This window comes from Hylobates moloch, unplaced genomic scaffold, assembly GCF_009828535.3.
Source record: "Hylobates moloch isolate HMO894 unplaced genomic scaffold, HMol_V3 SCAFFOLD_3, whole genome shotgun sequence".
In the NCBI taxonomy this organism is placed as follows: domain Eukaryota; kingdom Metazoa; phylum Chordata; class Mammalia; order Primates; family Hylobatidae; genus Hylobates; species Hylobates moloch.
The window spans coordinates 120,897,464-120,919,188 of record NW_026652278.1 but is presented as its reverse complement, the minus strand read 5'-3'; the positions used below and the strand labels follow the sequence as shown (position 1 = coordinate 120,919,188).

General features: G+C 33.1%; 1 protein-coding gene across 3 annotated transcripts in view; it reads left to right on the top strand.

Moving 5' to 3' along the window:
• Positions 1–21,725, top strand: part of SCLT1 (sodium channel and clathrin linker 1) — a 201,833-nt gene that overhangs the window by 73,181 nt on the left and 106,927 nt on the right. For 2 of the 3 annotated variants that reach the window (XM_032147212.2, XM_058436757.1), the window contains 4 exons: positions 1,900–2,035; positions 5,940–6,062; positions 7,804–7,869; positions 13,486–13,556. In XM_032147212.2, coding sequence (XP_032003103.1) covers positions 1,900–2,035; positions 5,940–6,062; positions 7,804–7,869; positions 13,486–13,556 — 396 coding nt within the window. The remainder of the gene's footprint in view (positions 1–1,899; positions 2,036–5,939; positions 6,063–7,803; positions 7,870–13,485; positions 13,557–21,725) is intronic. The other variant, XM_032147220.2, reaches the window with a different exon arrangement.

The window sequence follows — 21,725 nt, the reverse complement described above, 5'->3', positions numbered from 1 at the left end:
TTTTTTTTTTTGAGACAGAGTCTCGCTCTGTCACCCAGGCTGGAGTACAGTGGCTTGATCTTGGCTCACTGCAACCTCCACCTCCTGGGTTCAAGCAATTTTTCTGCCTCAGCCTCCTGAGTAGCTGGGACTACAGGCACGTGCCACCACGCTCGGCTAATTTTTGTATTTTTAGTAGAGACGGGGTTTCACCACATTGGCCAGGCTGGTCTCGAACTCCTGACCTCGTGATCCATCCACTTCAGCCTCCCAAAGTGCTGGGATTACATACATGAACCACCGTACCTGGCTAAAAATTTTGTTAAGACCCTAAAAACTGTCTTACTGTCAGTTATAATTATACTTCTTGTTATAACTACATTTTTAACAAAGAAATAAGACACTTTAATTCTCAGTGTTCTGATATTTTAAAGTACAGTGTACTAAATATTAATTTTACTATTTTTTCATTTCATTTTACAATCAATTTAAAGGATTAGGATAATTGATAGGTTATGATGCAGATAACTATATGATGAAAATGATGGAATATTATGTCATCTTTAAAATATTTGCAGAAAACTTTTTAGAATATGAGAGAATGCATATGTCTCAATACTACAGTTAAAGAGACAGATTATAGTATTAGCAATACAGTATGTCATTGGTCTATTTTTAATGGAAAGTAAAAATTCTGCTAGAAAATGTATTACAGAATTAATAATGGTTTTTTTCATAGGATTTGGGGTATCTTTTCCAAAACTTGTTATATTTCTATACTGATCATTTTCTCTATTAGGTAAACATTTCATATAGGAAAAATAAGTTTGTTAAAACACTGTTAGATATTTAAAAATAAAAACTTCTGTCTTAACCAATACTTGTAAGTTTTTTAATTAGAGAATAATTTTCAAGCTCTGTCCTTTCTTCAGAGTAATTAAATTTTTTGTTTCTAAAGTGTTACTTCCTCAGTTTTATTGTATTTGATGAATTTTGTTTTCAATAAATATGTTTTGACATCAAGATTTAAGTTTTCTTGTTTCAAAGGAGATTTGTAATATTAGTAAATCATTCATTCACCTCTAAATGTTTTAGGTAGATGGATGTAGTTTATTTTGTTATTTTCACTTTGTAATATATTTACTATAAATATTTTCTGCTTATGATTATATGAAATAAGAGTGTTTTCTGAAAATGTACCTTTTTTTCTCTTAAGTATGTATTATTTTAAATTAAAACAATCATTCTTTCAAGTTGAACCTTCCTTGCTTTTTTTTGTAGTTGTTTTAAAGCATGAAATATCTGTAATTTACTTTAATGTTAAGATTAAAGTCGAATTTAAGCCTTTCAGTATTATTGTTGAGCTTATGTAAGGATGTGCTGAAAAATAAAGCTTCTGATGTCTTAGTTTTATAGCCAGTGACCATTTTCTTCTCTTTGCTTGTTAGCTGGAATTAGTAAGAATTCCAATGAGTTTTGTGAAACACACTGAAGAAAATAGCAAATAATTCTACAGGATTTAATATATAATTTTCACTTAATTGACTGGATATACGTAGATATTTTAGAATTTTTCTGAATGGCTTATTGTATCATTTAATAAGAGATAATATCTGAATTTTACTATTTTGAAAAGCTTTTGAAAAATTTTGAAAAATTAAAACCTCTCTAGGACAAGCTGAATCATGCTTCAATTAATTGTGATCGATTTAATGCATTTGAAATTGTTACATAATCTTTTGATTCTTATAGCACAGTATTTAATGGTAATTAAACACTTCTAATTTTTTATTTGGAGTCTACTTAAAAATGATTTTGTGTAAAGTGTTATTGTTGACCCAAATGTTTAATTGACCTCAAAACAGTAATTACTGTTACTAAAATGACTTGAGACTGTCATGTTAACTATTTGTTTCAAAGGTTGCACAGTGAATTAAAAGATGCTGTTGAAAAAAAATTGGAGGCCTTTCCCCTTGGCACAGAGATAGGAACTGATACATATGCAGATGATGAAACAGTCAGAAACCTTCAAGAACAATTGCAGCTAGCCAATCAAGTGAGTGACATGTATTTTTAAAAATTATATTCTGAATTAACATACCTTTGAAAAAATTCATGTTAATCACTATTTATGGATAACAAAATAATAAAATTGTAACATGATGATTTTCTAGTTTATAAGAATCATTACAGGTAGCAACACTTGTAATAAATACTCTCACTGTTATAAATGTACTTGCCAAATACCCTCACTGGTTGTTACAAATGTGTTTAATTAAATCATAAAGCTTTTGATGTGATTTTTTTTCTTATGAGAATATTTTTTTCTTTCTTTTTTTTTTTTCTAATTATACTTTAAGTTCTAGGATACATGTGCAGAATGTGCAGGTTATATAGGTATCACATGCCATGGTGGTTTGCTTCACCCATCAACCCATCATCTACATTAGGTATTTCTCCTAATGCTATCCCTCCCCTAGCCCTCAACCCCACGACAGGCCCTGGTGTGTGATGTTCCCCTCCCTGTGTCCATGTGTTCTCATTGTTTAACTCCCACTTATGAGTGAGAACATGCAGTGTTTGATTTTCTGTTCTTGTGTTAGTTTGCTGAGAATGATGGTTTCCAGCTTCATCCATGTCCCTGAAAAGGACATGAACTCATCCTTTTTTTATGGCTGCATAGTATTCCATGGTGTATATGTGCCACATTTTCTTTATCCAGTCTATCATTGATGGCCATTTGGGTTGGTTCCAAGTCTTTGCTATTGTGAATAGTACTGCAGTAAACATACATGTGCATGTGTCTTTATAGGAGAATGATTTATAATCTTTTGGGTATATACCCAGTAATGGGATTGCTGGATCAAATGGTATTTCTAGTTCTAGATCCTTGAAGAATTGCCACTGTCTTCCACAATGGTTGAACTAATTTACACTCCCACCAACAGTGTCAAAGTGTTCCTATTTCCCCACATCCTCTCCAGCATGTGTTGTTTCCTGACTTTTTAATGATCACCATTCTAACTGGTGTGAGATGGTATTCCATTGTCGTTTTGATTTGCATTTCTCTAATGAACAGTAATAATGAGCTTTTTTTCATATGTTTGTTGCCTGCATAAATATCTTCTTTTGAGAAGTGTCTGTTCATTTCCTTTGCCCACTTTTTGATGGGTTTTTTTCTTGTAAATCTGTTTAAGTTCTTTGTAGAGAGAATATTTTAATCTCAATGGAAATTTTTAAAGGAAAAAATCCTTTATTTCTCTAAATTTGCATTTTTCAGTCTTCTTTTTTTCTGGTATTGTTTTCTTCCATTTTCAAAGATTATATTCATATTACTATATTTTTCTAACATTATATTTCTTCTAGAATTATACTTTTCCTTTTTTCTCTCATAGTAATTAGAATCTTTGAGCAGCTATGTTAAATATGTCCTGTTTTTCAACTGTAATTTTTTGTGAATTTTATTCATAACAGAATTTTATTTTAATTTACAATGTTATATCCCAAATGTTTCATATCTTGTATGGGTTTAAATCCCCATTCTTCTACTTTCCAGATGTGTGATCATAGAAAAAACTCTTGTGCCTCAGCTTTCTCATTTATACATGGGGGCTACAAATTCTAAATTACAATTTTGATTTGATAATTATCTGAAAATTCGGTTTTATTTCCTGAAAATTTGGTTTTAAAATTCTATAATTATGAAAATGATATTTTAGGTAAGTCAGAAAGGCTATATTTAGCTTGATAAGGAACATGATTTAACACTAATTTTTTTTTAATGTATGAATGGAAAGAATTTTTAAATGTGATGAAAGAAATAATGAAGAAAGCATGCTGTTTGTTCTAGACGAGGACAGATTTATAATTGATATCATGGGAGTAAATAGAAATAAATTTAGGCTTATATATCTAGCACATATGTTAATAAATTTGCCTTTTATCGTTATTATCATTATTGAACAGCAAGACTCACAAATAAGAATTAAAACTATGTGCAAAAGGTGCTGTGTAGTGTAAATATATTGCTTTAGGAGCCAATAGCAATAGCACGATGCTAAGTTCCTAGCTTAATATTTTCAGTTTAAAATATTTTTTCTGTTACAGTATGATTTGTAAAAATCTTTCTAGAAGTCAGTTTAGAAGAAGAGCCTTAGAAATATTTGCATTATTTGATCCAGTAATTAGATGATGACACCACATAGATTTTATGAATTTGTTCTAAAGAACTGAATATAACAATTTTTGAATAAATATGTTCATTATAATATTTATTGTAATGAAACATTTGACATAGTTTAAAAATCTTAAATATGGAATCAGTTAAATTGTAGTTTGTCCAAATAGTAAGTTGTACCATTTTTAAAAATTATATAGTGTACATCATAATCATTTGAGGGCTTTTCGAAACATGGATTTCTGCCGTGCCTCCCCACCCCCCCACCACCCCAGTTTCTGATTCAGTAAGTCTGGGAAAGAGCTCACTAATTTACATCTCTAACAGTTCTGAGGTGTTGCTGATGATGCTGATCCTTTAAGAACCACAGATCTAGGAGAATCTGGGTTGTGTAACTACTAGTCTAGGTGGTTTTTGTCATCAGACAGGTCTGGAGAAACAGTGGGACATTTTGAGGTATGAGGCATTTTTACGACCATTTTACTGAAAAGAAAACTTGAGTCTTAAGGAAATAAAGTGAATTATCCAGGACTATTTAGCCAGGAATTAGAGATCACACCCATATCTTCTGGCTCCAGATTCTGTGTTTATCTACAAATTTTAAAACCACTTTTAAAATTTTTAATTTGCCTACAGTTTTTTTTTTTTTAAGTTTTAGACAAAACTAATCTATGGTGTTAGGAACACGAGGAAATGGTTATTTAGGAGAAGAGTATAGTAACTGGAAGAGAACACAAGAGGGTCGGCTTCTAGGTGATGGTAATGTTCTTTCTCTTGAACTGGATGCTGGTTACATAAGTGCACTTCCTTTATAAAAATGTACAGTTTGTTCATTTTCTGAATGCATGGTATACCTCAGTGTACTCCAAGGTGCCTTATGTTTTTGTGGGTTACATATCTATCAGTATTTATTGTATTACAAATTAAAACTGAGACTTAAAAAAAAAGTAGGAGCATAAGCATGCAGTCTATTAGCCCTTAGAGCAAGGATGACATCACATCATATAAACTTTAGAAAACTTCACTGTACATTTGTGAGAGGATGAGAGTAAAAAGGCAAATAATGTTAACATATTATTCTGAAGATAAATTTGACTTCTAGGACCTTTCAAAGTTTAAAAGTTTCTGTACCACAGATAATACTGTATGCAAACAATAGTTAGTGACCTGAGAAAATTATAAAATCATTATAAAATGGCAAGTAAAGTAGCCCACTATATGGTCCCTAATTTTGTTAAAATAATTACAAAATTCTCCCCCAGAATCACATTTATAAACATGAATGCATCAACATTTAAAAAGATGATTGTATCTAGATGTTAGCAATATTTATTATCAGGCAGTAAAATTGTAGGTGATTCTGATTTTCTCCTGTTTTTCTCTGTATTTTGCTAATTTTCCACAATGAAAATTTATTACTTTTATGATCATGAAAAAAATATTGTACTTTACCAGGAGGCAGTTTTCTTCTTCATCAGTTTCTAGGGCTTATACTTTCTTGTGGAACAAAGAACATGGTTTAAATCTACATCTCTGTTAAGGATTTTAATTTTAGCTAAATCTGAGTAAAAACACAATTTCAAAATAAGGAACTTTATGTCTTCAGGTTTACTCTCTAAATTATTAATAATAAAACTTCATATCAAAAATATATAATACCATCTTTACACGGTTCTATTTTATTTTATGACTTTATAAGAACTTATTCTATAAAAGAAAATGATCCATTTGTACTATACAATAAATAGCCTGCTGATAATGAGTTACCAAATTTTTTTAATAGGAAAAAATTCAGGCTGTGGAACTCTGGCAGACTGTTTCTCAGGAGTTGGACAGACTACACAAGCTTTACCAGGAACATATGACTGAGGCCCAGATTCATGTATTTGAAAGTCAAAAACAAAAGGTAATCTTGGATTTCATCATTTTCTTGTATATCAATAAGAAATTGCACTCTGAAGAAACCGTTTTAGAGGGGAAAGCCTAAGACTCTACCGTATAGCATTTAGAATTTCTAATCACTTTATTATTTATGTTAATAATATATAGATCTTTGATGGTTACACTCTTGAACAGGTAAACTAATTAGAGAACTGGACAGTGATCATTTGGTTCTATAATGTTGTCAGCAATGAAAGCTGAGTTTAGTGCTAAAGAGCAACTTTAATATTATTTTGTATAAATAAACCTTCAAAGTTTTTATTTGCTTGATTTCCTACCTGACTTTTAAAACAAAACAAAACAAAATTGTTCATTAGTTTATGGCCAGTGAAGAAACCTGCTCAAATACAGTGGGAACACTATGTAAAATCAAATGTTAATACCCTTAAATGTGACCTGTTACTAAAATAGGTGTCAATTTTGTCTATCATAAGTTAATCAGAATAGAATTTTACAACAGGAAGCGATCTTAATGGTTATTAAAAGACTTTTTTCTACCCGAAGCAAGAATCATTCTACACTCTTTCAAAGTGGACATCTAGCTTTAGCTTTTGCTTTACACATCTATTGACAAGAACTCATTATCTCACAAGACCATCCATTCCATTGGGAAATCTACCTCTTTTATTCTTCTGTTGGTTCTTTCATTGCTAGGCGCATTGAGCACTATGGAGGAGTTCTAATTCTGACCTCTTTTCTATGTATTTTGAGAGGTAGCTCTTTAAATAAGTTGGTTTTCATACCTCTCTTCAGCTCTCATTTACAGACTTTTCAAATTCTGGTTAACGAATATTCCTATTATTATAATTATAATTAGAAATGTCTACCTACAGAAATTGTAAAAATACTTACATGATGTTTTACAGTTTACAAAATGATTTTTCTTTACATGCCATGGCTTGAAAAAACGCCCACATGTAATCAATCTGATTTGCTGGACTTTTACCTCTGAGATTTAAAAACCATTATTCATATTAAGTTCTTTGAGGGCTGTTTCCTCATTTAGATCACATTTAGATCAATCAACTAAGCCCACAAGGTTGGATTTTTGTTTTGTTTTCACTTGAATAATATCATTCTTTTACTATAGCTACATAGTTTGATGGGTCCTTATACAAGACTTTACAAATAACACTTCATTGTTTTTTCCCTGGTTATCTATTTAATTCTGTCATTCAGTATATTTACAGCCTCTCCCAACTTTGTGTCATCTGTACAAATAATGTTTAATAGAATCATAACAGCTAATCAAACAATTTTTAAAATGTGGGGCATGAGAATTTTTTTTAAAAAGGCGGGCAGTAACTCCTGTGCCATGGTTTGTATTACAGGTTTTGAGTAGGTTTGAAAGTGACGTTCCAATATTGGACAAGGTCTCTCTAGTATTTAGAATTTCTAATCACTTATAATTTTTTATGATCTATTTCTTCGAGTTTTAAAATAATATTTAATAATTGATTTCTAGAAATAATTATTTGACAAAATAAACAGCTACATTAATTTCAGCATTGCCGCTTTAATTTTTTAATCATTTAAAAAAATTCTTAGTTTTTCAACTACTAATTCATACAATAGTAATAAGAAACACTACTAATTTTATCTAAACTTAGGCATAATGATTTTAGACTTGATTTTAGTTTAATTTTAAATATGGGTTATAAACAACAAAATGCTATTTATATACTCCCCTTACCTTCCCACTGTAGGATCAGCTATTTGATTTTCAACAACTGACCAAGCGACTTCATGTTACTAATGAGAACATGGAAGTGGTTAAGTATACTTACTTATATAAACTAGAAATTGTCCCTATTAATAATCATATTTATTTGTGTTAATATAAATCAACAATAAGAAAGCATGCTGCATGAAATTAGATAATACTCTTTTTTCTTTTGCTTTTGCTTTCTCATTCAATAGCATGACACAGTTTACAGGACCTTTTGGAGATCTAACATCTCTCTGAAATATATCTTAATCTGGAAATCCTCTTAGGATTCTTAGTAAGGTCTCCTTAGCCTAATCTAGACAGTGAGTTCCTCAAGAGTAGAGTACATGCTTAATTTTTTTTATTTCACCTGACACACTGCCAGGTATTTAATAAGAGTAGTGTAATTGTTTAATGAATTAATAGCCCATTTCCTAAAAAGTTTTAGGAAACTAAGGACCATGTGTTGGTATGGTACTCCTAAATTTCCCTGTAAGTTTTTCCTAAAATAAATAGAATTAGTCTTCCCAGTTCTGCTCTTTACCTTCTTATTCTCTCACTTTTGTTTTCTTTACTTTCTTGGAATGTTATTTTTACCTCATTGTTGAGTAATAGAATTATGACACTTCAGGTAATTCCTCTCTCTTTCCCTTCTTCATTCTTGCTTAGTTACTCTGCTAATTCTTGTTAGTACCTAATAAAAATGTCTTTGTATAACAATGGATTTGTGCCATCAAAAGTAAGTATCTAATTTTATTCTACTTTAAAAATTTTTCTTTTTTAACCATGTAAAAATAATTAAACCAGTCTGTACCTATTCTGCTAACATTTGAAATGTCTAATCACATACAGTTTTTGATACTATATTATACTTCTTAGAGTTTTAAAATACTGGTACTCCAGAACAAAATGGTTACTGATTTCTATAATTAAGAAAGGCATTTTTTAATTTACTATATTTCTATATGGAATTAGTACTTTAACCTAGCATCATCATTATTCATTACTTCTTCGATATGTCTCCTAGAATTGGAATTATATCATTCTTTGATATATCATGTCACAGAGCCCCTATTTTATTATGATTTTGATGAAAGAAAGTCATGGGAAAAGGATGTCGTATATTCCAAGGGAATATGTTAAAAATTTCTAAGGCAGAAGTATTCATGGTTCCAGGTCGAAGCTAAGAATAAACTGGATACAAGAAAACTGATAAAGAAATGGCATGATAGATAAAAGAGAGTTTTATAAAAATATAGAAAAGACTATATAGGTGGTTAAGATAAAAGTAAATGATTGAAAGAAATTTTAAAATTTAAGTTGTTCTTAATGTATATAATGAATAGCAAACAAGACTGATAAGTATAAAGGGAGCAAGCAAAGTGTTAAGATCTTGTACATTTCAAAGAGCATTCAGAACATAGTTATGGGGGCAAGTATGAGTCAAGATCAAACTTGAATAAAAGTGCCCTTGAAAAATCAAGCAGTTTCCAACAAAAAATTTTCTGATTACATGAATAAGCTCATTAAATGAATAGATTCTTATAGATGTAGAATAAATTGATGAGTATGCAGTGAGTAAATAAACTGTCTTTCAATATAATTTGACTAACATGGCAGAGTAGGACACCCTGGACACTCCTTCTCCCCACAGATAAACCAATTCAGCAACAATTCATGGACAAATTTCCTTTGCGATAAATCAGAAATGAATGGAAATGTTCTCACCTCCTGGGGGATTGGAAAACCAGACTCACCAAAGCTAGCAGGGAGATTTGAGACCCTCTCTTGCTAGGCAGCCTGTCCCCAGTGCCATGCCATGTGATCAAAAAGAGACCCCTTAGCTCCCAGCTTCACCCAGGGGAGGGAAGGGATTAGGTATGTGCATTCATCACCCCAAATTTTCTGAGGGTGGTCCCCAGAATACTGGTCTCTATCTTGCCAGTCTCAGAGCTCACAGATCCAGCATAGTCTGGCCAACCAAGGGAGAATGGAGGCATTGGTTTGGACTGATAGATGGCATTGGTCCTATGCTCTTCTCAGCACAGAGTAAGTAGATGAAAATTCAGTTCTCAGCTTTCCCCTAGGGAGGGGAAACGTTGATCCAGCACTGCAGCTTCTCTAGGGCAGCCTAGAGAAATAGCATCTGTCTCAAGAAGCTCTAATAGTTCCAGCATAGTCTAGCCACCTAGGGAAGAACAGAGATAGCAGATTGGGCTGATACATGCTATAGTTCCCTACCCCCCAGCTCATCACAGAGCAAGCAGACAAAGCCACGGCTGCCAGCATCTCCCTGGGGAGGGAAAGAGTTGGTAGAGGCCTGCTGAACCTCTGGCCAGCTGATTTGTGGGGGTCTTCTCTTGTATGACACTAATCTATGAAGACTGGGAGAGGTGCCTGCTTTCTGTAATGTACGGACGTGAGCACAAAGTCAAGGAAAAATGAAGAACCAACTAAAGATGTTCCATACAAAGAAATAAGATAAATCTCCAGAAACCAATCCTAATGAAAAGAAGTTATGAATTACCTGATAGGGAATTAAAAATAACTCTCATGAAGATGCTCACCACAGTTAAAAGAACAATGCATGAACAAAGTGAGAATTGCAACAGAGAAAAAATATTAAAAAGTAGCACACAAATTATGGACCTAAAGAACACAATAACTGAATTTAAAATGGAGTTGGGAAATCTAGATATTCATATTCAAAACATGATTTTGGACCTTTATCTTACACAACACACAAATATCATCCCAAAATGGATTAAAGACTTAAATCTAACACCTCTTACCTATAAAGTTCTTATAAGAAAACCTAGGGGAAAAGCCCCATGGCATCGGTCTTGGCAACGATTTCATGGATATGACACCAAAAGTACAGACAGCAGGAAAAAAGTAATCAAGTGGGACTACATCAAACCAAAAAGTTTTTGCATAGTAAACAAAACCAACAGAGTGAAAAGGCAAACTATGGAATGGGACAAAATATTTGCAGACCGTATATCCAATAAGGGAATAATCTCCAAAGTATTTAAGGAATTTCTATAACTCAGTAGTAAAAAAACAAAAGACACACAAAAAAACCTAATAAGTTGATTTTTAAATGAGCTAAGTACTTAAATAGATATTTTTCCAAGGCAATGGGTATGTGAAGAAATTCCCAATGCTCCATGTCACTAAACATTAAGGAAACACAAATACTAAAACTACAATGAAGTATCACCTCACAAGTGTCAGAGGAATTATTATCAAAACAAGACAACACGTGTTGAAGAGGATGTGGAAAAATTGGAAACCTTGAACATTTTTGGTGGGATTGCAAAACGGTGCATCTGTCATGGAACAAAGTATAGAGTTTCCTCAAAAAAATAAAAATATAACTATCATATGATCCGGAAATCCCACTTCTGAATATTTATCCCAACGTATTGAAATTAAGATCTTGAAGAGCACTCCTATGCTTATTGCAGCATATTCACGTTAGCCAAGATATGAAAACAACCTTAAATGTCCATCAAAGAGGAGTGGATTAAAATGTATAAACATACAGTGGAATGCTATTCAGCCTTTAAAAAGAAGGAAATTATGCAATATATGATAACATGAATAAGCTTTGAGAGCATTAAATGAAATAAGCCAGTCACAGAAAGACTAAACACTGTATGATTTTACTTATATGAAGTATCTATACTAGACAGATTTATAGAAACAGAGATTGGAATGGTGACTTCCAGGGCCTATGGTGAGAAGAAATGGGGACTTACTAATCAACACATGTGAAGTTTCGGTCAAACAAGATGAATAACCTCTAGAGATCTGTGCAATATTGTACCTGTAGTCAGCAATAACGTATTGTACACTTAAACATGTTTTAAAAGTGTATAACTTATGTAAGTATTCTTACTACAAATTGATACAAATAAATATCTTTCTTTACCAATGCAAATTAGTAATATGCAACAGATATGCTCTGACATGAATGGTACATAAAAGTATATATTTCTATTTATTATGCTGTAGATATAATTTCACATTTCCCATAGGTTTACTTTACTGAAATATTTTTTAAGATTTGCTGATCTCTATAATTTACTCAAAAATATTTAATTGCATACTAACTATCTTGAATGAAAGTATAAGTTCTCTAAGTTGCAAAAATGCATCAACCGTAAGATCTCTGTCTCCTTGGTAAAACAGGCTGACGTATGAAATAATCAGTGAAAAAGGTGCTAAATAGATGATGGTTGAAAAGGATGCTTCCCTACACCTTCTTGAGTCTCCTAATTCTAAAATATTAATATAGTACATAATTTTCTTTATGGTCATAAATATAGAACAACAATGCCATATTCAGATGCAGTTGTGAAGCTCTTACTAGGCTTGCTAGCAAGTTAAGCACCTTGGTTTCCAGCACTAGATTCTTAAAATGCAGAATTTTAGCTTATACTTCTTTTAATTGTTCTATGTAATCTATCTTTGAGGTGTTCCCAAATGGTCAAAAACACAAGCATTAATTATGCTAGTGCCAAGACAGTATATATAATAAAACACTAGTTGTGCCTGTGATGTACTCAATCATGTGCCAGGCACTAGGAGTTCTGGGAAAAGCTGATCCTTTAAAAAGGCTCATATTTTAGTCAGGAATACCTACACTTTAATATTTAAATTTAATGTGCACTGTAACGGCATGTATTAAGTTTTATCAAAGTGCAGAAAGGAAACAGTTAATTCTACCTGAGAATGAGTAAACCACACATGGTATTGAGGAATGGATGCAGGCAGAATGACATCCTGGGCAGAGGAAAATACGATAGTATGTTAAAAATAGGAAGTCAGTGAGCTCAGAGCATGAGAGAAGCACAATGAAAGCTCTCTCAGGGACTTTAATTGGAGAAATTTAAGCATGATATGTTGGAACAGGATTAAATCAAAACTATTAAAATAAATCGAGAGCAGCCATAATATATAAAGAAAAGGGATAAGGAATTTGTATCATCATGGATAAAACCAGCAGTTATGGAAGAAAATCAATTCCCTTAGGAAAAGTTTTTCTACATTTAGAAGACTACTTCATATCTTACTATGGATTTCACCAGAAGCCGACCTTCAGGAAAAAGTTCCAAAACGTGTCATTTATTTAGTAGGTAATACCAGGGAGCACCAGTAAGAAGGTGGGGAAGTGGTACCAAAGAGAAGACAGCCAATAAAGGGCTTTTTAAAATTAAGCAAGTTAACACTGTGAGTAACTAAAACTTAATGAATTCTGAAAGACAGTATAGAACACAAGCCTCAGAATTATTTCACCCATGCGAGAAGTGAGTTTGGGTTTTTTATATACCAGTTCCCTTCAGACATGTCAGGCTGCTCAGAACAGGGTAGAACATTAGTTCTATAACACGTACAGCTTTATGCACAGGTGGATAGATGACCAAAGAGATTCAGATAGCCAAAGAAAGCCCTAAGACAGGAATGCAGGTATAGGTAGTTTCAAGTGAAGCAGGTATCCAATGAAGTAGTAAAGGCAAGGAAAGAAGGCCAAGGTTACGTTTTACCCTGAAAAAATCTAATCGTTATCATAAATCTCGTTAAACTTTTTTTCTACTTGTATGTCTGATGTGTCATCTTTAAAGATACAGTTATTAAATATTCTAATACTGATTCTTTTTTTTTCTTATGGCAGACTAACCAACAGTTTCTGAAAACAGTAACTGAACAAAGTGTGATAATCGAACAACTCCGAAAAAAACTTAGGTATTTTCAAAAACGAGTTTCATTATTTCATTGTTAATTATTTTTCTTCAGGGGAGCTAATGATGCTATAATTTTCCCCATGGGTGTTTTTTTTCCTTCCTTTTGTTAAGCTTCTGCCAATATCTTCTTGTGTATATGATCTATTAGGATGGGAAGAAACTGAAATCAAGATGATTATTTGATAACTGTGATATACAGTCAGACCTCTAAATACACAGATGTTCAAGTCCCTTATATAAAATGACAAAGTATTTGTATATAGCCTATGCACATCTTCCTATATATTTTAAATAATCTGATAACTTATAATACCTAGTACAATGTAAATGCTATGTAAATAGATTATATACTGTATTGTTTTAAAATTTTTTCAATCTGCAATTGGTTGAATCCACGAATCGGGAACCCACAAATCATTTGAGCATTTTTTCATATACCTATTGTCCATTTATTTGTATGTCTTCTTTTGTGAAATGACTCTTCAGATATTTTGCCCATTATTTGTTCTTCTTCTTCCTCTTGAGTTGTTTTAGCTCCTTATGTATTCCAATTCTGGTTATTAATCCCTTGTCCAGCGGGTAGTTTACAAATATTTTCTTCTATTCTGTGGGTTTTTTCATTTACTTATTGTTTCCTTTGCTGTCCAGAAGCTTTTTAGCTTGATATGATCCCATATGTACATTTTTGCTTTGGTTGCCTGTACTTTTGAAGTCCTCCTCAAGAAATCTTTACCCAGATGAATGTCTGGAGTGTTTCCGAACGTTTTCTTCTAGTAGTTTCATAGTTTCAGGTCTTAGATTTAGTCTTTGATATATTTTGATTTGATTTTGGTATATGGCAAGAGATAGGGGTTGAAAATGCGTTGACTGTAAATGCATTGATTTATTTCTGGGTTCTCTGTCTGTTCAGTTCATCTATGTGTCTGTTTTTATGCCAGTACCATTCTGTTTTGGTTACTATACGTTTGTAGTATAATTTGAAGTCAGTTAATGTGATGCCTCTAGTTTTGTTCTCTTTGCTCAGGATTGCTTTGGCTATTCTGTGTCTTGTTTGGTTTCCTTTAAATTTTAGGATTTTTTTTCTATTTCTGTAAAGAATGTCATTGGTATTTTGATTGCATTTAATCAATAGATTTGATTGCTTTGGGTACTATGGGTATTTTAACAATATTGATTCTTCCGATTCATAAACATGGAATATCTTTCCATTGTTTTGTGTCATCTTCAATTTCTTTCATCAGAGTGTTACAGTTTTCTTTTAGAGTTCTTTTACTTCTTTGGTTATGTGTTCCTGAGTATTTTGTTTTATTTGTAGCTATTGTAAATGGGATTACTTTCTTGTTTTGTTTTTTTTTCAGACTGTTCAGTTGGCATATAGAAATAATACTGATTTTTGTTTGTTGATCTTTTTTTATTTTTTTTAATTTTTTTTATTATACTTCAGGTTTTAGGGTACATGTGCACAATGTCCAGGTTTTTTACATATGTATCCATGTGCCATGTTGGTTTGCTGCACCCATTAACTCGGATCTTTTATGTGGCAACTTAATTTATCCAATCTAATAGTTTTGTTGGTTGAATCTTTAGGTTTTTCTAAATATAAGATCATGTCATCTGCAAACAAGGATAATTTGACTTCTTCCTTTCCAATTTGGGCGCCCTTTATTTCTTTCTCTTGTCTAACTATTTTGGCTAGGACTCCTCATACTGTGTTGAATAACAGTAGTGAAAGTAGGTATCCTTGTCCTGTTACAGATGTTAGCAGAAAGGCTTTCAGTTTTTCCCCATTCAGTATGATATTACCTGTGGGTTTGTCATACATGACTTTTACTTTGTTGAGATATGTTTCTCCTATACCCAGGTTTTCTTTAGAGTTTTTATCACAAAGGATGTTGAATTTTATCAAATACTTTTTCAGCATCTGTTGAAATTATCATATGGTTTTTGTCTTTTGTTCTGTTGATACATCACATTTATTGATTTTCACATGTTGAACCATCCATGCATCCCTGGGATGAATCCCACTTGATCATGAAGAATGATCTCTTTAATGTGTTGTTGATTTGAGTTTCCTAATATTTTGTTGAGGATTTTTGCATCTGTGTTCATCAGAGATGTTGGCCTATAGCTTTCCTTACGTTGTTGTGTCTTTGTCTGGTTTTGGTATCAGGGTGATACTGACTTCATAGAATAAGTTGGGAAGTATTAGTAATTTGGAAGTATTCCTTTCACAATTTTTTGAAATGGTTAGAGTAGGATTGGTATTAGTTCTTCTTTAAATGTTCGACAGAATCCAGCAATGAAGACATCAAGTCCTAGTCTTTTCTTTGATGGGAGATTTTTTATTGCCACTTCTATCTCTTTATTTGTTATTGGTCTATTCAAGTTTTGTATTTCTTCGTGGTTAAATCTTGGTAGGTTGGATGTTTCTAGGAATTTATTCATTTCTTCTAGATTTTCTAATTTATTGGCATATAGTTGCTCATAATAGTTTCTAATGATATTTTGAATTTTTGTGGTTTCAGTTGTAATATCTCCTTCATCTCATTTTATTTACCTGAGTCTTCCGTATTTTTTTTTTAGATTGGCTAAAGGTTTATTGATTTCGTCTTAAAAAACAACTTTTTTTCATTTATCTTTTGTAGTTTTTAGTTTGAATTTTATTTATTTCTGCTCTGCTCTTTATTATTTCTTATACTAATGTTGAGTTTGGTTTTCTCTTGCTTTTCCCGTTCTTTAAGATATATCTTTAGGTTGTTTATTTGAAGTTTTTCTACTTTTTGATGGAGATATCTATTGCTATAAACTTCACTTTTAGTACTGCTTTTGCTGTATTTATAGGTTGTGATATATTGTGTTTGTATTTTTATTTGTTTCAACAGATTTTTAAATTTCCTTCTAAATTGGTTAATTGACCCAATGGTCATTCAGGAGCATATTGTTTAATTTCCTTGTGTTTGTGTGGTTTTCAACTTCCTCTTGTTAATGAATTTTAGTTTTATTCCTTTGTAGTCAGAAAAGATACTTTATAAGATTTCAGTTTGTTTGAATTTTGGGGACTTGTTTTATGGCTTAATATATGTTCTGTCCTTGAGACTGTTTCATATACTGAGAAGAAAGACATATTTTTCACCTGTTGGATGAAATATTCTGTAAATGTTTATCAGGTCAATGTAGTCTATAGTACAAATTTAATCTGATGTTTCTTTGTTGATATTCTGTGTAGATTATCTGTCCAATTCTGAAAGAGGGGTGTTGAAGTTCTCAGCTATTATTTTATTGGTGTCTAACTTTATCTTTAGTTCTAATATTTGCTTTATATTATCTGGATGTTCCAGCTATGAGTACATATATATCTACAATTCTTATATCCTCTTGTGGGATTGACCCCTTTATCATTATATAATAACATTTTTGACTCTCTTTACAATTTTTATCTTGAAATCTATTTTATGTGGTGTAAGTATAGCTACTCTTGCTCTTTTGGGGTTTCTGTTTGCATGGACTGTCTTTTTCCATTCCTGTATTTTCAGTCTTTAGGTGTCTTTATAGACGAATTGAGTTTCTTGTAGGCAGCATATGATTAGGTCTTATTTTTTATCCATTCAGCTACTCTTTTTTTATTGGAGAATTTAGTCCAGTTACATTTAATGTTATTAGTAATAGGTAAGGACTCACTACTGCCATTTTGTTACTTTTTTTCTGGGGTTGTATTGTTGGTCCTCTCTTCCTTCCTTTCTGTTTTCCTTTGTGTAAAAGTGACTTTCTCTTGTAGTATATTTTAATTTCTTGGCTTTTCGGGTTTTTTTGTATCTATTATAGGTTTTTGTTTTTGTGGTTACCATGAGGCTTGCAAATACTATAACCAATTGTTTTAAACTGATGACAACTTAACTCTGATTATAAAGAAAAATAAGCAAAGAGAATTTAAAACTCCAACTTTAACTTCATCTCCCCTGCTTTTTGATTTGTTGTCTCTATTTACATATATTTTATATTGTCTATCTCTTCAAAAGTTGTAGTATTTATAATTTTTGGTAAGTCTGTCTTCTAGTCTTCTGACAAAAGATATTAGTGGTTTATACACCACCATTACAATTAAAGGAGTCTAACCGGAGTTAGAATATTCTGTATTTGTCTGTGTACTTACTATTGCCAGCGAGTTTTATATCTTCAGATGATTTCTTGTTACTAATGAACATCCTTTTCTTTTGCATTGAAGAACTCCCTTTAACATTTCTTGTAAGACAGGTTTGGTGTTGACAAAATCCATAAGCTTTTTTTTTTTTCTGTGAAAGTTTTCATTTCTCTATGTTTGAAAGACAATTTTGCTTTTACATATTATTTGCTTCTCTTCTCTTGCTTCTTTTAAGATCCTTTATCCTTCACCTTTGAAACTTTGATTATTGTATGTCCTGAAGTAGTCTTATTTGTTTTGAATCTGCTTGGTGTTCTTTGACCTTCTTGTACCTGGATATTCGTATCTTTCTGTGGGTTTGGAAAGTTCTGAGTTATTATTTCTTTGAATAAACTTTCTACACTCATCTCTCTTAGTACATCCTCTTTAAGACCAGTAACTCTTAGATTTGCCCCTTTAAGACTGTTTTAAAGATCTTGTAGGCATGTTTCATTCTTTTTTTTCACCTCTGAGTGTGTATTTTCATATAGCCTTTCTTCAAGCTCATGGATTCTTCCAATTGATCAGTTCTGCTTTTGAGAGAGTGATGCATTTGTCAGTTTTTCAACAGAATTTTTCAACTCCAGAATTTCTACATGACTTTTAAAAAATTATTTCAATCTCTGTCAAATTTCTGATGGGATTCTGAATTCCTTCTGTTATCTTGAAACTTGTTGAGCTTCCCCAAAACAGCAATTAATACTTTGAATTCCTTGTGTGAAAGGTCACATATCTCTGTCACTCTAGGATTGGTCACACTGGTGCCTGATTTAGTTCATCTGATAAGTCATGTTTTTCTGCATGTTCTTCGTGCTTGTGGATGCTCATTGGTATCTGAGCAATGAAGAGTTAGGTATTACAATTTTTGCAGTCTTGGCTTGTTTGTATTCTTCCTTCTAGAGTGGGCTTTCCACGAATCCAAAAGAGATTGAGTGTTTTGACCTAACCCTGCAATTATTGCAGCCATTTCAGAACATTACAGAAACCATTTCAGAACATTACAGAAGCCATTTCAGAACCATTCCTAGGCTTAGATTCCTAAGCCTAGGAATGCTGCAGCTCTTAGATCCTCCTACATACACAGACTTGCTAGACTTCGGTAAGATGAGGGATAATTCCCTGGGTAACCAGGCAAGGTCTCTTACTCCTTCCCCAATCAGAAGGACTATCTCTGTGCACTGTGCTGTCTGGAGTTGGGGAGAGGTGACGTGGCCACTCTCATGGCTACTACAGCTAGCACTACACAGAGTCACACCTGAATCCCTGCAGACCAGTACAATACTGGGGCTAACCCAAGGCCTCCAGCCACCACTGCCTGATGTTTATTCAAGGCCCAGGACCACTTCAGTTAGCAGGGGGTGAATTCTGCCAGGATGGGGTCCATCCCATTAGAGGAGTGGATTCTCTTCTAGCACAGAGTGAGTCTAGAAACCCATCCAGGTGCAAAAATCTAGAATCTGGGACTTCAGAAATCAGCTTGGTGCTTTTACTGTGGCTGAGCTCGTACTCAAGTTGCAGGACACAGTCCTCTATACTCTTTCTTCCCCTTTCCCTGAGCAGAAAGAGTCTCTTTGGAGCAGTACTGCCTGGAGTTTGGGAAGGGATGACACAGGCAATCCTTTGGCTGCCACTGCTGGTCACACTGTATTGTACCATAAGTGCACTGCCTCTGAGACCAGTGCAGCACCAAGGCTTGCCTTAGGACTGCAGTCCCTGTGGCCTGACTGCCACTTAAATTTATTCCAGGCCCAGGCTACTTTAGTCAGTGGTGGTGAAGGCAGCAGAGACTTGGTTTCCTCCCACTGGGACAGTGAATTCCTCTCTGGCCTGGGCCTGGTCTAAATGCTCCCTCCATGGGTGCTGGTGGAATTCTAGCCTATGTTGTGTTCCACTGTGACAGGGCAGCACTGAATTCTAATGCAAAGTTCAACACTTGCTTCACTCTCCCTCCCCCTAGCACACAAATTATCTGTCCACTCTGCACTGCCTGGGGCTGGGGGCAGTTTGTATAGGTAATGAAAAACTGTCTTTCCTACACGCGTCGGTTCCTCTTTCCTTGATATTACGTTCAAACCAGGTATTGTGATCACTCACATGATTTTTTGGTTCTTATGAAGATACTTTCTTATGTGGGTGGTCATTCAATTTGTTATTTTTACAGGCGAACGGTTGTTGGAGAGTTCTACTCAGCCGTCTTGCTCTGCTTCCTCTCCTTAGAGAAATATTTCTTAATCAAGATTTAGGCAGGGCACAGTGGCTTATGTCTGTAATCCCAGCACTTTGGGAGGATGAGGCGGACAGATCACCTAAGGTCAGGAGTTCAAGACCAGCCTGGCCAATATGGTGAAACCCCATCTCTACAAAAATTAAAATTAGCCTATCATAAAAAAAACAAAAGATTTAAATACAAGCCAAAAAGGAAAAGATTTCTTTACTTGAATATGTTAAGATATTAGGCTGCTGTTACAAAAACAATATAAGTCAAATGAAAAGACAACTCATAGTCTATGAGAAGACATTTACAATGCATGTATTGTAACTGACAACAGATTAGTGTTAAGGACACATTAACTGATTAAGTATCAATAAGAATAATTAACTCATTGAAAATTAGGCAAACGATATGAATAAACATTTCAAAAGTTACAGCAATCAGGAAAATGCAAGTAGAAAACGTGATACTACTTCACACTCAGCAATCAATGTAAAAATGTGGAGTGTAATAACGAGGCCAAAAAATTACAGTGTGATACAGTTTAAATCTTTTAAACAATAGTGTGTATTGATCATCGATATATGTATATGGGTATATCAATATATATTCATAATATATAGTAAAAATTATATATCTGTTACATATATATGTAGTGTATGTGTGCATGTATTACAAGAGAATAAAGTACCATTCCCAGAAATGATATATCCTTACTTCAAGTTAATGATTGTCTCTGTGGAATGAGGCTATTTGTGGAAGTAGAGAATTAAAGGCAACCTAGGTATTTGTCACTAAGGGAATGAACCGTAAAATGTGGTAATTACATCGTGTGGAATACTGTGCATCATTTAGAAACACATATTTACACGTAAAGATGTATCTACAGCAACATGGGTAGAACTAGAAAACAATGTTTATATTTAAAAAGTAAAATATATGGATCCATAGCATAAAATATACGCTCGTAATAACAATATATGTTTTACCAGTAAATGTGTATATCTGAGGATATATCACATTTTAATGTGAACTTTTGAAATGGAGGAGAATGAGAAAGGGATTGGGAATGAGCAAAAATAAACAAATGAGAATATCTTTTACAGCTGATAATGATAATAGGTCTTGGAATGAATAGTGTAAAAATTCAACTTTACATTCAAGATTAAGAAAAGAGCGGAAGGAAAAAAAGAATGTAAGATTTTTGGCATATGTAGGATAAATTAGAAGGTAGAGATCCTGGAAGGATGAGTAAGGAAATTGGTTCATAAAGACCTGCAATCATATTATAGTAAAGGAAATAGAGAATAAAAATGCATATAAAAAGTCTTTATAGGAAAAATGGGCAGAACTTCGTAATATTGGGCTAAAGGACAGGGGAAGAATCATGAAATTTTATTGCTAGAAGGTATCTGAATGTTCATCTAGTTTAACTTCCTAATTTTATAGAAAACTCAAAGCGAACCAAAGGCTTAGCAACTATTTGTCTTGTCCAGAGTTGCACAACAAATTCATGGAAAAGCCAAATTAGAACTCACATCTTGTAACTGCTAATCTAGTGAGCTTCTAAGCCTGGCTCTCTGACAGTATTCACAGCAGTAGGGAAGTCAAGTAGCAGAGTTGATTGGGGGGGAAAGTATGATGAGTAGATACTTTGATTTTTGACATCTGCCTGGAAGATTCGTTTAGTGTGGACATTAGGGCCTAAGGATTATAAATTGAGTTTAGAGATTGATAAAACTAGTTGCAGTTTTCCAAAGCGTAAAACGTCTTAAGTGTTT